Raw genomic sequence first — 15,322 nt, 5'->3', positions numbered from 1 at the left:
ACGAAGACCATTGCACAAACTACCGCGGCTCCGTACACACGCATTATCTGTGGCTGTTAAAAAAAAAACAAAAATCCATCATGGCGTCCTACGCGGTTTCCCGCGCTTTGCGAAGAGTGTCACCTTTCTTTTACCAAAAAAGACTGGAATCGACCGTTGCCAGTTTGACAAAAGACGAAATTTTAATACTATTGAGGCCTCCATTTACAAATTGGAGTAATATAATACGCGACGCGGAGAAAGTGGTCGGATATCCGACATCGTTTATGAATCTGAGGTGCCTTCTGAGCGACGAGTTCGCAAATCTCGCGTTATATTTAAGGAAATTGGTGAGTAACTTTCGTTTTTGTTTTGACTTTTGTAATTTCGATTTCTAGTAAGATTATGAATGACTGAGTTACCCCCGGTTTCTGAGTACATTTAGCGGTAGTTTATCAATTCAATAGCGTTTTTTGTATGAGTTTTGACACTATTGAATAGATAAACTACCGCTAAATGTGCCTCAGAAACTGGGTGTCAGTGGTCCGGTCGGTAGTGTATCCGATTGCTGAACACGAGGTCTAGGTTCGATTCCCGAGTCGGGTAAAGTACTTCGTTAATATTTTGTCTGGTAAATGTAATTGTGCTAACTATGGTCTCAGTTTCGATTCCCAAATCGGGCAATATACTTTTGATCTGTTGTCCGGTAAATGAATTGTCATTTACCGGACAATAGGTTCAAATTACATGGGACTAACATTGTTAATGACTAAAAGTATATGTTGTCTTGTAAATGGCACTAGGTTCAAATTTCATCAGACTAAGATTGTTAATGGCTAAAAGTGTGTGTATACACACTTATACACCTCTGTTTACGCCTTCGGATATAACAGTCGTGATATTATGTGTGTATATTACTAATTAAGTTAAGTATTATAGTTATCTTACTAACTAAAACGTACAAATAAAAGTATTAAACAGTTTGTTAACTGTGTGAGTACCGTAATTTCACTCACGTTTAAGTGTAGTGATTACTCCGCTCCCGTAGGTCGTAGCGCGATGTTAATTGCCTTCCTGGTGTGACATAATAATCATTTCCAATTACTAGTAGTTATTATTTTTCTATTTTATTGTGCTACGGTACTCCGTAGTACAATAAAAGGTGGCAGTATCGGATAAGTTCGACCGACATTTTATAAAGGCAGAATTTTGAAAAGACACAAACGAAATTTCGTTTTCATCGATAGTAAGGCATTTGGGAACTTCTTGAAAAACTCATGAAGAATTGAAACGATATGATACAAATAATTGTTAAAGTTATTGTGTTATTGTTAAGGTTTATTTACTGCTCGAAGCCGCCTGCGACTTTGTCCGCAAAAGTATGAGTTATTCTAAGTCTTCAGCTACCTACATATCAAATTTCATCGTAATCGGTTCAGTAGTATTTGCGTGAAAGAGTAACAAACATCCATACATACTCACAAACTTTCGCATTTATAATATTAGTCAGATAGTCAAAATATATTACAGCCAAATATAATTGTGTTTGTAGCAGCAAAGTTCAAAATACTTCGCTTCTAAATATATGCAAACAAAATGAAAAGTAAAAGCTAAAAATATTACATATTTAAAATAACTTAACTTTCTTTTGAAAAATACATAAATTATTTCATATCAACAAGTTATTCTTGTAAACAAATATCACGGTACAAAGTCCGGTGAAAGTAGTCAATGAACGTGTAGCCGGTACTATTCCCGTTCGAGACAAAAAATGTGTGAGTCATTATAGCTGTTTTTGTATTTGTAGTGTTTGTGTATTTGTGTAGTTATTTTCTAAAATCCTATTTATATCATAAACTAGCGGACTGGCCCTGCTTCGTCCCGGTATAGTACAATTTTATCCCGTTGATTCCATTCCCATGACATTCTGATCCCATCGATCCCATACAAATCTTGTTTTGACAGTTAAAAACATATTAAAAATAATTATCCCATTTAGATTAGTTGTTTAAAAGCGACTTAATTTGTATTTATATAATTGCATGCAATGCAAAAGTTTGTTTAGGTGTTTGTTACTCCTTCTCAAACTATTGCATAAATTATGCTTAAATATTGCACATGAATAGTGTTTTACCCTGGAAAAAACCTAGTGTCTTTAAAAAGTAGGAATTAGTCTCTACGCAGACTAAAAGACACTTTAAATTGTCTTTCCACGTGCACTAAAAATTACAATATTTATAGTTGATATAAAAGTTAATCTTACGAGTATTGTTGTTTACTATTTTCATTATATCTTCACGACTTATAAACTTTATTATACCATGTGTTAATTGGTGAAAATTGTTCAAAATGAGTTTGTTTTGACAATATATTTCCTGTATTAAGTTGCTCTTTTATACTATCTTCAGTGGTATTCTGTACTGACTTAAAACCACACTTTTTCCTTATACCGGGAAGAAACTGGTATCCATACATACATACGTACACAATATCACGCTTTTTATATCCGAAGATGTTGGCAGATATGTATGAAATACACCCACGTTTCGCCATTAACAATGTCAGTCCCATGTAATAGAAGGCGAGCTTATTGCCATTTACCGGGCACGTTACAAAACTCAATTTTTTCATCCATTCTTACACCCCTTGGGGGCAGATTTCTGAAAAAAAGGCTATCCTTGATCTTGAGTGGCAGACTATATCTCTACTAAATTTCATCAAAATCAATCCAGCGATTTATGAAAGCGTAACAGACAGACAGATTGTCGCATTTATAGAAGTTTGGTTTGTTTCACATGATTATCAAGTAGTTCAGTGTTACAAGAACCTGCCGTGTTAAAGAAAGTATCACTTTCACAATGACGGAGCCGTTGTTTGTATGTTTGTTAGTGTACATAGTGAAAACTACTGAATCGATGTGGTCAGAATTGTTTTCAGTCACTTTTGATTTTTTATTTTATGGTTCGTCCCTAGTGTCAAAGTTTTTTCGCCCGAAGAGCCTTTAACGACTGTTATCGTAATTGACAAAAACGTGGAGTTAGACGTGCCCTTCAAAGCACGAAGACGCTCAGTTCAAATACCACTATGTTGTCACCCATCTTTAGAATGACCGTGCCAAAGGCTGCTGAACCCAGAGATTGTTCATCGACCAGTGAGCGCAATGGCTATGAGCGCCGCGCTGTTATATAACTGACATGATAATGTTTTTTTAAGGAAGATTTGTACAAACATAAGAATTTTCCCTGTAGCTTTAAATTAAGAAATATGTCTTTTTAAACTGGATTGAGAGTTTCATACATGTATAGGTGTTTTGGGTATTTACCCATTTCGATACGGATTTTCCTTTTAAAATAAAGACAACGGTGTGATAAAAATAGAATGAAAGGGAAAACCAATGATAAATAAGTGCAATGAGTTTATAAAACTTATTAGTATCGCATTCCCAATGTAATTATATGCATGAGTTGCAAAACCTAGTTATTTGCAAAGAATAAACCTTATAAAAACTTTTTCATGCTTTTGTAGTTTCATTAATGAAAACCAAAGCAATGACTGCCTCCGTGGCGCAGTGGTTGGCACCGCGTCAATACCATTGAGTCGGGAGATTGTAGGTTCGATTTCCACACGGAACAATTATGTGTGCCATCCACAATTCATTGTTTCGGGTCTGGTTGTGCTTTGTGTTCGTTGTTTGTATGCTTGTCAAAGTCCCCGCGACACAAGAGCAATTCTTAGTGCGGGAGTTGTCTTTAAAAACAGAATAAGGTTTATAAATTATATCACAAGACAGCATCTCCATTGTATAACTAATATATTCCAATTACTTGTTCTCAGGTCGGCAGTAACCACCTTGTTATGCAGACAGCAAAAAACGTGCTCTACGGTGACTCCAAGAACCTTCAACCTTGGGGCCTGATCATTCTTCTCCTCTCCAAATCAGTCAAGACACCAAACTACACCCCCCAAATGAAGAAGCAAGAAGAAGACACCAGAGTTCTAGCAGAATTAACCGAAATGATGAGAACTGGACACCTTATTCACAGAGGAATTGTCAACGTACCTTTCGCAAAACGTTCTAAAGACACAGAATCAGCCATTTTCGGTAATAAAATAGCAATTTTGTTAGGAGATTACCTGCTTGTAACGGCAAATGGTATGTTATCAAACTTGAGAAACTCAGATGTATCTTACATCATCTCTACGGCACTAAAAGATTTGTCTGAAGGTGAATTTTTTGGTGAACGAGATGAACAAAACATGCCGCTACCAGGCAAGCCTAAAAATAAAGGAAAAGACTACGAAATTACCTTTGATACGAACTCTATTGCTGTAGACGATGTCTTAGGGAAACCTAGGCAAGAATGGACTGCAAGAACTGTTTATAATGGCGTCAGTCTTTTAGGTAGGGGGTGTCAATCAGCTATGGTTCTTGACAGACAAAATAGGGATACGCAAAACCATGCTTACCAATTCGGTTGTCACGTAGGCCTAGCCTGGCAGGCTGCTACAGAAATTCAGCAACTAACATCTAACAGTAAAGAACAATTTTGCTTAGCAAGTGCTCCGGTGCTTTTTGCTTTAGACAGCAATCCAGAATTGTATAAAATTATAGATCAAGCGAAGAACGATGTAAAAGACGTGGATTATGAAGATTTGAAGTTTAATATTTTAAAGACTGATGCTGTTGATAAAACTAAGTTGTTGTATGAGGAACATGCGAAGAAAGCGACAGAGTACATTGAGGGAATAGGTCAGAATGAGTCGGTTGATATGATTAAGAAGTTAATTAATACTTTTTAATGAGACTATTTAAAATGGTCCCGGATAATTTGCAAAAGTAACTAGTTCTCGATTGATTTGTGTGTCAGTCATATCAAATTTTGGAATTTGGTTAGCAAAAATGCTCTGCTTTGAATTAGACCCGATTGTAAAAAGAGGGGTGTTATAACAGACGCGGGAGCAATAACCTTACGTCGCTGTAACATTAAATTATTAATTAAAGAATTATATGCTCAATAAAATACGTCGGTTTGGTGCTACTCGTAATATAGGTACTATTTAACAAAATTTATGAAGCAATAGAAGCAAGTAGAGTTCTTTTGTCTTAGTCTACCTTCATGGGATAAAGGCTTGATTCTAGCCTAGTAATATTATAAATGTTATTATAAATAGTTTGTGAGTATGTGTATTACGTTTGTTACTGTTTCTCGAAAAAACTACAGCATGGTTCGACCTAATTAAGTACACCAATTGTATAAAACCTGGATATACATAGGGATATACCCCGGGAAACCTTCTCACGCGAACATTCGCAGAGAGAAGATAGTATGCCTATAATTATTATGTAGGTATTTCAAGTGAATCATATTTTATGAGCACTTTCTAAAAGGAGATTGACCTTTTAACCCAAATACTTCGGAGTTGTCCTAACGATTATGTATTAATAACATCATAAGTGAAAATGAAGCTTGTATACTCTCACCTCATACACGGTAAACGATGAGTAGGTTAAGCAACATTACCGAGGCCTGTACATAGATGGGTGGCTGGTGGAATTTCCTTGTTATTAATCTCCAAACCGAAGAGTATGTTTGCTTTTGCTCATTAATTTTGTGAAGGTTTAGGGTTCCATTCCCAGTTTTGGCAAAGTTTGTGTAGCTAATTTTATTTCAATACTAAAGGTTAAGTGACTTACTCGTTAATGTCAAAGGGCTACTTTTGATATTTTGGTACTGTATACCTACATTTCTGCTTACATCTTTTGAGAAAATAAGCGTGATGTTATAAAATGATGTTTTATTGTGTATTTGAAGAATAGAAAAGATTTTTGTTTTTGTATTTTTTCTTCTTCAAAAACCTTGTATAAAATTATTTGAATATGTTTTCAAAACATCTTATTTTTCATGTCGTAATAAGTAGTTATAATAATAATAATATATTTATTTTGAGAGATATTTACATTAATTGATGGAATATAATTAATTATTTTTAAAACTATATTTTATTGTACTGTTATGAAAATGTATAAATAAATTCAATTTTTCGTAATATTTTGTTTATTTTTACCCAAACGATTCAGTAGTTAAAAGCTATTCGATACCGAAGTAGATTCCTCAACATTAATGCATTTCAATCTGAATAATATAACCTCCATTGGATCGTATCATATCCCTCGTTCGAATCCCGGTCGACGCAAAACTATGTTGTGACTGTAAAGTAGACCAAAACTGATACTGTAATATGTATAAAATACGTTTTTCAATTTTTATTTACCAATAATTACATGGCTCGTGGCTTAGTTAACATCAGCCGCGCGGATCGATCTCTGAGTTTTACGTTCGTCGTTCCATGTAAAATACTGGTATTCAGCTGCACCCGGTGAGACTGGAAGCCGACTCCAACATAGTTAGAACAAAGGTTAGGCTGATATAATAGTCCTGGTCAAGATAGTAAGAATGTCTGATCACATGTTTTTAAAACACAGATTTATAAATAGTTAAAAAAAATTAGAGTAGAGAAGACGTGAAACATAGAGTATTTTATACACCTTTGCCTACACATGTGATATCAGGGGTAATATTACACAATATTTCCACCACACAGGAAATTCTATATTAAAATTATCAAATCATCGGACCATAACTGATCAAAATAATAAGTGTTAACAAACCCATACTTAGTTGTCACATAACAAACCTTAGTTTAACATCGCCTTGGCCGACTGAAGTGATAATTACTATATATTATACACGTAATGTTACGTATAGCACTGAAATTATAATAGTGATGGGAGTTTATTTACATCGATATTTTAAACTCAAGTTGGCAAACTATACTCTAAACAATATGGGTTGAACAACGATGCATACGCGGACAGCCACAATCAGGATTTTAGTCGGCATGTCCAAATTTTTAAGCCGGAACGCCTAGCCGCCGGAGAGCCCGACAGATTCCCGTTTCCTTTCTGGAGCGGGACATGCAGTAATGCATTTTCCTGCCGAAGAAAAAAGGGTCGTAAACTGAGTATTGAGGTAATTTCAATCAAACAGAGACACGATGATAAGTGAAATATCGACCAAAAGACGATTCATTTTATAAAACGTGTCACAGCCCTCACATAGTATTTCACTAAGCCTTAGATCCTATCGATAATCACTCAATCGTGCAACACTATTAATTGCTCTCTTCAAACTACTGCTCACTTCAAAGCAGCATTATTTTATCGATAGTATTTTTGAAAATTGCACATCACTATTTCAAATGATGATGCAGAATATTTTCAGGGTGACTTCTTAATAGCTGTTAGGTAAATAGGAAACACAATGACATCTAGGTAATTGCCACTTTTTGTATTATTATGATAATTTAGACAATGATAATAAATCATGTTGATATATTTATAGAATATTTATGTTATAAAAATAGTGGCTGGTCCCGGTTTCGCTCGGACTTATATTTTACTAGAGCCCGCCCGCGACTTCGTCTGCGTGGAAACTCTTCCCGTGTAAACTTGTGAAACTCTTCCCGACCCTTCGAGAACTCCGGGATAAAAACTAGCCTATGTGTTATTCTGGGCCTTTAGGTACCTATACACCAACTTTCATCATAATCGGTTTAGTAGTATTTGCGTGAAAGAGTAACAAACATCCATACATTCTCACAAACTTTCGCATTTATAATTATAAAGTAGGATTTCTCTAATATTTTTTTTTCGTTATGTTTTATAAAGCAAGTTTTAGGTACACAAAACCGAACAAATTATACACAAGAACCTTCCTTAGGAATTATTCTACCTATTAGTGAACACTGCATGAAACTCCGACCAGCAGATTTTGAGTTTATCGCGAAAAGACAGATCCAGCGAGGTGAATATATTTTATATTAGTTTTTGCCCGCGTGGTTTGTGACTTAGAAAAGAATTTTCATACATCATTTCATCCCCTATTTTACCGTCTTGGGGGTATAATTAATCAAAATCTTTTCTTAGCGGATGCCTACGTCATAACATCTACCTGCATGCCAAATTTCGGCCCGATCCGTCCAGTGGTTTGGGCTGTGCGTTGATAGATCACTTACCCCCGGTTTCTGAGTACATTTAGAGGTAGTTTATCCATCCAATAGCGTTTTTTTTATATAAGATTAAACGCTATTGAACAGATAAACTACCACTAAATGTACCTCACAAACAGAGGGTAAGTCAGTCTGTCACCTTTGAGTTATGTATTGTATTAGCTGACCCGCGCAACTTCGCTTGCGTCACATAAGAAAGAATGGGTCACAATTTCCCCCGTTTGTGTAACATTTTTTATTGGTACTCTGCTCCTACTGGTCGTAACATGATGATATATAGCCTATAACCTTTCTCGATCAATAGGCTATCTAACACTGAAATAATTTTTCAAATCGGACCAGTAGTTTCTGAGATTAGCGCGTTCAAACAAACAAACTCTTCAGCTTTATAATATTAGTATAGATTAAATAGTAATGATGTGGTGATGGTATTTTACAAGCGAATCCATAGAACGGAAGATAGTAAGGTCTTCAAATTAGTTTAAAGTGTCCATGTCAGGGTTATAAATCACAATTGTATTGTTCTGCACGCACCTCTGTGCAAGTAGCGCAATGATAATCATTATTATAGTGGTTTAAGGTCAACACTGACAAATTGTGTAGTTTTTATTATTTTCTTTGTAATATTATGCCTGTTATACTCGAAGGTGTAGGTAGAAAAGTGTGAGATACATTTCGTCGCTTTATTAATTTGGTCTCATGTGATTGAGAGCGTGCTTACTGTGGGATATATATTACTCTTTTTATTTTATGTTCCGACTAGCTGACCCGCGCATAATTTTCCCCGTTTTTTTGTAACATATTTTACTGGTACTCTGCTCCTATTGGTCGTAGCGTGATGATATATCCTATAGCTATCCTCGATAAATGGGCTATCTAACACTGAAAGAATTCTTCAAATTGGACCAGTAGTTCCTGAGATTAGCGTGTTATTAGATAATAGAAGTATAGATTAATTAGTTTATAGGGTTGTGATGTAATAGTTTTTTATTAATAACTGAGCGCAAGTAATTTTGTATCACTTTGGATTTAACCTGTTATATGATGGAAGTGTATACAATATATTATGTTGTAAATAAATGAATTACCTGAATGATAATCGAACCCAGGATTTAGTTATCTGCAGTCAAATTCACTGCCGTTTGTGAAAGACCTGGATAACACTTATAACACATTATCTTTCGTGAAATCCTCATCATCTTAAAGGAATTTGGAGAAAATCTTGCATTGAAAAGTAGGTTCAGTACTTAACCGACATGAAATTGCGGTTAAAATTGACTACTAGCGACATCTATGGATCCTTCTTGTAAATACTTTATATCACAAGTCTACTAACGGCATCTATGACACCAGTTTCAAAATGTCTTGTTTCTGTTCTACTAGTGACATCTATGAGCTATGCTTATAACTACTTAGTATTTGAGATACAGAGTTGAAAATTTTGATGTATTTACATTAAACCCGCTAGATGTCACTGTAAACAAAATTGAATATTTTATGCGGTTGTGAATTTAGTAGAATATTTAGTTGCAAATGAACACATCAAACATTCTATATATTTGTTATTTAAAAAAGGAGAATTTTATTTAATTATATATCGAAATCTAAACAGCTAAATATCAATTTGAACCTCCGAATCAATAATTTTCCCAATAATTTCTTCTGATATATACCCAAATATATAACTGATTTACCGAACGACATCTCCATTTAGTGTTCTATCTTATGACAGCAAGAAGAGATTTCCTTTATCAATTATTATTTTAGTAAATAAGTAGCAGTAGGTGTGACAGTGGCATTCAATGAGGCAGATGAGTGGGGGGCACTAGAGAGTGTTTAAGGTCCCAGAGGTCCCACATTCCCACATCAAAACAAGGTTTTCGGGATGTTTTTTTAGTGGCGGTAACCCAGCTTTACCCTCGAGAAAACGCAGTATGTTAGAGATTATTCTCTCGCAAAAAAAGGTAGGACAATCTAGTAACTACAAAATAAGCCTCGTTTTCTGAGAAATGTTAACTTACTTGATCATAAATTAGTTACGGACTCGGGTCATCGGAAGTTAAAATAATGGATCAACACGTGATGCAATGATTTGTAGAAAATAATAGTCAAATTAGAGGCAATGAAATTGAAAAGCTCGTGACAAGGTTACAACAGCCCCACGAATTGATCTCGGAAGTTAAGCTACGTTTGCTGAGGTTGGTCTGCGGATAGGTGACCGTTATACATTTAGAGTTCCTCCGTGTTTCGGAAGGCAAGTTAAATTGCGGGTCCCAGCTGTCGTTTTCAAAGATCTTTCACAGTCCCTAACAGTAGTCCGAAGCTTGAAACAGTCAGTAAGACAATCGGTCTTACTGAGGGGGTATCGTGTTATAACCCAGGTAACTGGGTTGAGGAGGTCCGATAGGCAGTCGCTCTATTTTTTTTTTTTTTTTTTTTTTTTATTGGTTCATAAAACTGGACGTTACATAGTACATACTTATATTCTATGTTAATGAAATACATGTAAATGTACGACCTTCTAGATATGAACACTGCATGCAAAATTATTACAATATAAGGTTAGAGTACACTACAAACACAAAAAATGAAGATAAAAAAAATGAAATCAACTAATACAGTTAACTGCCATATTGTTTCAAAATGTATTTCTTTATAGTAACTGGTGTTTCACTGAACAAATCCAAATTATTGCATATTTTATTGTAAGAGGATAGCATACGATACAAAGGTGCGTGTTGTTGATAGTTAGTGTGGCAGAAAGGGAGGTTGAACGTCACTCTGTTGTGGAGACGGCTACTGGAACGGGGTATTTGTAAATTACATTTTGCAAGTAAGCTTGGGCTGTCGATTTTACTAGTCACTATTTTATGTAAAAATAAGATATCGGCTAAGTTACGTCTGTACTCGAGTGGAACCATTTTAAAATATTTCAGTCTAGACTCATACGATGTGAGATTGCCGCAAAGATTATTAGCATATGATAAGTGGTATAAAAATTGTTTTTGAGGTCTTTCTATGCGGTGGATATGTACAGCATAAGAAGGACTCCAGATTTGACAACAGTATTCTAAAAGAGATCGAACGTAACAGTTAAATAGAAGAATTGGAATTTCGGGTTCTTTGAACAGCTTTGTTTGACGAATTACAAAACCAGCTAGCCGTGCACCTTTATTGGTAATAGAATCAATATGCCTACGAAAGTCCAACTGTGTGTCCATTATTATTCCTAGGTCACGCACATGTGTGATTTCGGTAAGAATTATATCATTTATATAATAATTAGCAGGCGTCGGATTTCTCTTTCTGGTGAACTTGATATGAGAGCACTTAGATGGATTAATAGTCATTCTATTGACTGAGCACCACTTGCAAATACTATTAATATCGTTTTGTAAAGCTATTACATCGTTCGGACCACGGATAACTCGGTAAAGTTTGAGATCGTCGGCAAATATTTGATAGCGACATAAAATATCATTACACAAGTCATTTACAAATACTAGGAAGAATAGAGGACCAAGGTGCGAACCTTGTGGTACCCCTGTTGGTACTACATTTGTGTCAGATTTATAATTTCTAACTGAAACAAGCTGTGTTCGATTTCTAATGTAGGATTCACACCATCTTAGCAAAGAGCCACATATACCGGCACGGTAGAGTTTCTCTAAAAGCAATCTGTGGTCAACCACATCAAACGCCCTCGAGAAGTCAGTATATATAGCATGTACTTCCAGCTTATCCTCCAGCGCTTCATTTATGTCGGTTACATACTCGAGGAGATTTGATACGGTAGACCTCCCTGAAAGGAAACCATGTTGATGGATATCAAACATCGGTCTTAGATGATAATGAATATGTTGTTGTACCATGGATTCAAATAATTTGCCCAAAGAAGATAAGATGGAAATTGGTCGGTAGTTGGCAACGTTAGCTAGATCTCCTGTTTTATGTATGGGTGTGATGTGGGCCAATTTCCATTTGTTGGGAAAGACTCCGCTACAAAGAGACTTATTAAAGATGTAGTGCAATGGTTTTATGAGTTGCATTGAGCAATTTTTTAGGAAAATTGGAGGAATACAGTCAGGGCCCGGTCCTTTGTTAGTGTTGATTTGACGAAGTGCTTTTGAAATATCTGATTCCGAAAGATAAATTTTATTAAGGGATCTGATTATATGGACTGGTTCATTAGGGACATTAGTCGACGATATTTGATCTTTAGGGTATATCGATTGAAAATACTCCGAAAAGAGATTACTTATTGCTTGTCCACCTTGAACATTCTCAGCATTGAGGTACATCTCGTCAGGTATGTCGCTACTATTTGATCTTATCGATTTGATAAATGTCCAGAAAAATTTTGGACGATTTTTAATAAGGTCTTTTGCTTCCGATTTGAAATTGTTAAGACAGTTATGAATCATTTTGTCACATTGATCGCGAAGTGACTGGTACACCAACAAGTCTCTAGGGTTGCCGTATTTTTTAAATCGAGAGTGGAACTTAGCTTTCTCTTTTAATCCTTTAATCAATTGACGATTGAACCAGATCGGATATTGATTATTGCCTTTGTGGCTTATCGGAGTGTTTTTTTTAATTATTGGAGTAATAAGGTTGTAAAATATTTCAACAGTTTCGTCTATACTATACTCTTGTCTAAAATGTTCATGCCACTGTATTTTATCTAAGGCTGCATTTATTTCCGTGTAATTGGCTTTGACAAAATTGAAACCAGTAGATTTGTTAACTTTTGGATTCTTAAATGGCTTGAGTTTTAATGTAACCGCTAGAGCAGGATGATGAATATCCTCTTTTAAGAGAGGTGACGTACAGTTGGAGATTGAAAACGCATTATTTGTGTTAGTAAGTATCAAATCTAGTGTACGTGAGTTCGCGTTGCGAACTTGATTTATTTGATTAATGTTATTAAACGAAAGAAATTCTACAAACCGGCTGTCTAAATCAGTTAGGTTATTGATTGGATTCAAACAATTTAAAGCAGAATCGTATTGCCATTGCAGATTGGGTAGATTGAAATCGCCTGTCAGTAAAAGTATGGAATGACGAGGTAGTTTATGTTGGATAATATTAGAAAGGGTAGATGTAACTATATCTAAGCGATCGCGAGTAACAGGTGGTGGTAAGTAGAGAGCGCAAATACAAAGAGAGAACGTTATGTTACTTTGCTTAACTTTGATTACAACCCATAGATCCTCGTTTGGTGATTCCCAATTTAGCTTCCTAACAGGTTCATACTTTTTTTGGACAGCAATTAGGACGCCACCTCCTTCGTTTTTATCAGAACGGGTACTACTACGATCGCGCCTAAATATCGTGTACCTGTTGTCAAACAACTCATGATCAAATACCGAGTCATTCAGCCATGTCTCCGTCAAAAGAATAACGTCCGCCTCCTGCTTGAGAGCATTAGTGAAAATGGTCTGGGTTTTGGTCTTGAGACCCCGAACATTCTGATACAATAAGTTAAAGTTAGTACATTTGTATGATGAATATAAAGATGAAAGCATTGACTGAGTTACAGTTAAATTTATAAAGAGCTAAGAGAATCTATGTTTTTCACAAATATACTATTTGAGTTTATGTCCTTTTTTATATAGATCCGACCGTTCCGCACCCATACGAACTGAAATTTCTTATCCTTTGCGACTCGGCGAGCAGCTGCGTGTAAATGTTTATTAGTCGGTGACAAATGCTCCGAGACGTAGATTGGCTTCTTATCGCCTGCAAGACCCAAATGCGACGAGTTAAGCTTGTCGTTTTGATGACCCCTATTGAAGGTTTTTGCCGCTGCTATGATTTTGTCTCGTACTAGAGGGCTAGATAGTTTTACTACAATATTGCGGGGCCTGTTGGTATCTTGGTTTATCTTGGCGACGCGATGATAGTTTAACAGCTCGTGTTCTTGCAGGGGATTACCCACTATAGTTGCAAGTTGTCGTACAATGGTGCCTATATTCTCTGACTTATGCTCGGGTACACATTGAATTTCTAGGTTGCAATCTCGAGACTGCTGTTCAAATTGGTCTAGTCTATAACTTAGATCGGTTACTTTAGCTTTTAATGTATTGTTTTCGTCCTCCAAGCCTTCAATTTTCTTAGTTTTGATGCCCAGGTCGTGCTTAAGTTGCTCGTACTGAGTAGTCATGAAATTGATGCTCTCTGTAAGTTCCTGAATTATACTGCGAGTGTTAGAGCTTTCTGTCGTGAAATCGGTTCTGATATCTTTAAGGAGACGTGAAAAAGATTCTTCAAGCTTTTTGTCAATATAATGCTTCAGTTCCTCGTTTGTGTCCGTAGATATAATATCCTGTTTAGGTGTTTCAGGTGAAGTAAAGTGATCAGTTTGTTTGACGGTTGCTTTGCAATCAATGCACTTCCATGTAGCCTTATACGTTTTTGATTCCTTCAGAAAATTATCAGCTGAGATGCCCAGGCATTGGTAATGATAGGGGCTTTTACATTTACTGCAAGCTTTCAGATCGCTAGCTTTAATTGGTTTGTTACATTTGCTGCACACCGACATATTTTAATTCTACCACAAACCAAATCTTCTGCAGCTCTGGCAACACTAACTTAATGCCAAATGCAAAACTGGTACTGTCAATTGAGTTTGACACTTGTCAAATTGAAATTTGACAGTGTCAATTGATCTTGACAATTGCGAAAATGAATTATTGGGGGTATATCGTATCTGTCAATAGGTGATTCCATATATTATCAGTTCGCGGGTATAAAATTATGACTTATCTTTGTTAAATCCAGGGACTCCCAGGTGGTATTGAACGTAGATAACGATAACACCGGTTATTTGCGGAGAAAACTTCACTTCACAAACACTTTGCCGTATATATGTGTAGTATTTATATTGTTTCTTTGGAATTTAAAGTAGCGTAAGTAGTGTACTCAATGGCGGGGTTGTACTGGTATTCAGCTGCATCCGGTGAGACTGGAAGCCGCCTCCAACATATAGCTAGAAGAAAGGCTTGTCTGATGGGCCTTTAAGCCGGTTACGTCCGTGGAACCATCATTGCAAGAACTATAAAAAATCCCGACTATAATGACGTTACGTAATAAAAACATTTCGTTCGTATTTAAAAATAAAGCAATTAAGATTGTAAGTTTTGATTAGTAAAATACGTTACACAAATAATATCAAGTCGCCACTCTGTCTACCCTATAAAGAATACTTAAGTAATCGATTTTCAAAAAACAATAACATTTTTGGGTTTAGGGTATGTGGAAGGACATTTTA

The 15,322-nt window shown here is 35.8% G+C and overlaps 1 protein-coding gene across 1 annotated transcript; it reads left to right on the top strand.

Moving 5' to 3' along the window:
* Positions 1-6,027, top strand: LOC142984629 (all trans-polyprenyl-diphosphate synthase PDSS2-like). The gene is made up of 2 exons (XM_076132376.1): positions 1-329; positions 3,814-6,027. Exons 1-2 carry the CDS (start codon positions 81-83, stop codon positions 4,777-4,779), a joined length of 1,215 nt encoding a protein of 404 aa, XP_075988491.1. The 5' UTR covers positions 1-80; the 3' UTR covers positions 4,780-6,027.
* The last annotated feature ends 9,295 nt before the right edge of the window (positions 6,028-15,322 follow it).

This window comes from Anticarsia gemmatalis, chromosome 27, assembly GCF_050436995.1.
Source record: "Anticarsia gemmatalis isolate Benzon Research Colony breed Stoneville strain chromosome 27, ilAntGemm2 primary, whole genome shotgun sequence".
In the NCBI taxonomy this organism is placed as follows: domain Eukaryota; kingdom Metazoa; phylum Arthropoda; class Insecta; order Lepidoptera; family Erebidae; genus Anticarsia; species Anticarsia gemmatalis.
This window is presented reverse-complemented; position numbering and strand designations above follow the sequence as displayed.

Coding starts and splice junctions, on each gene's coding strand:
- LOC142984629 (XM_076132376.1), top strand. CDS start 81: ATGGCGTCCTACGCGGTTTCCCGCGCTTTGCGAAGAGTGTCACCTTTC. Junction 330..3,813: donor CGTTATATTTAAGGAAATTG/GTGAGTAACTTT, acceptor ACTTGTTCTCAG/GTCGGCAGTAACCACCTTGT.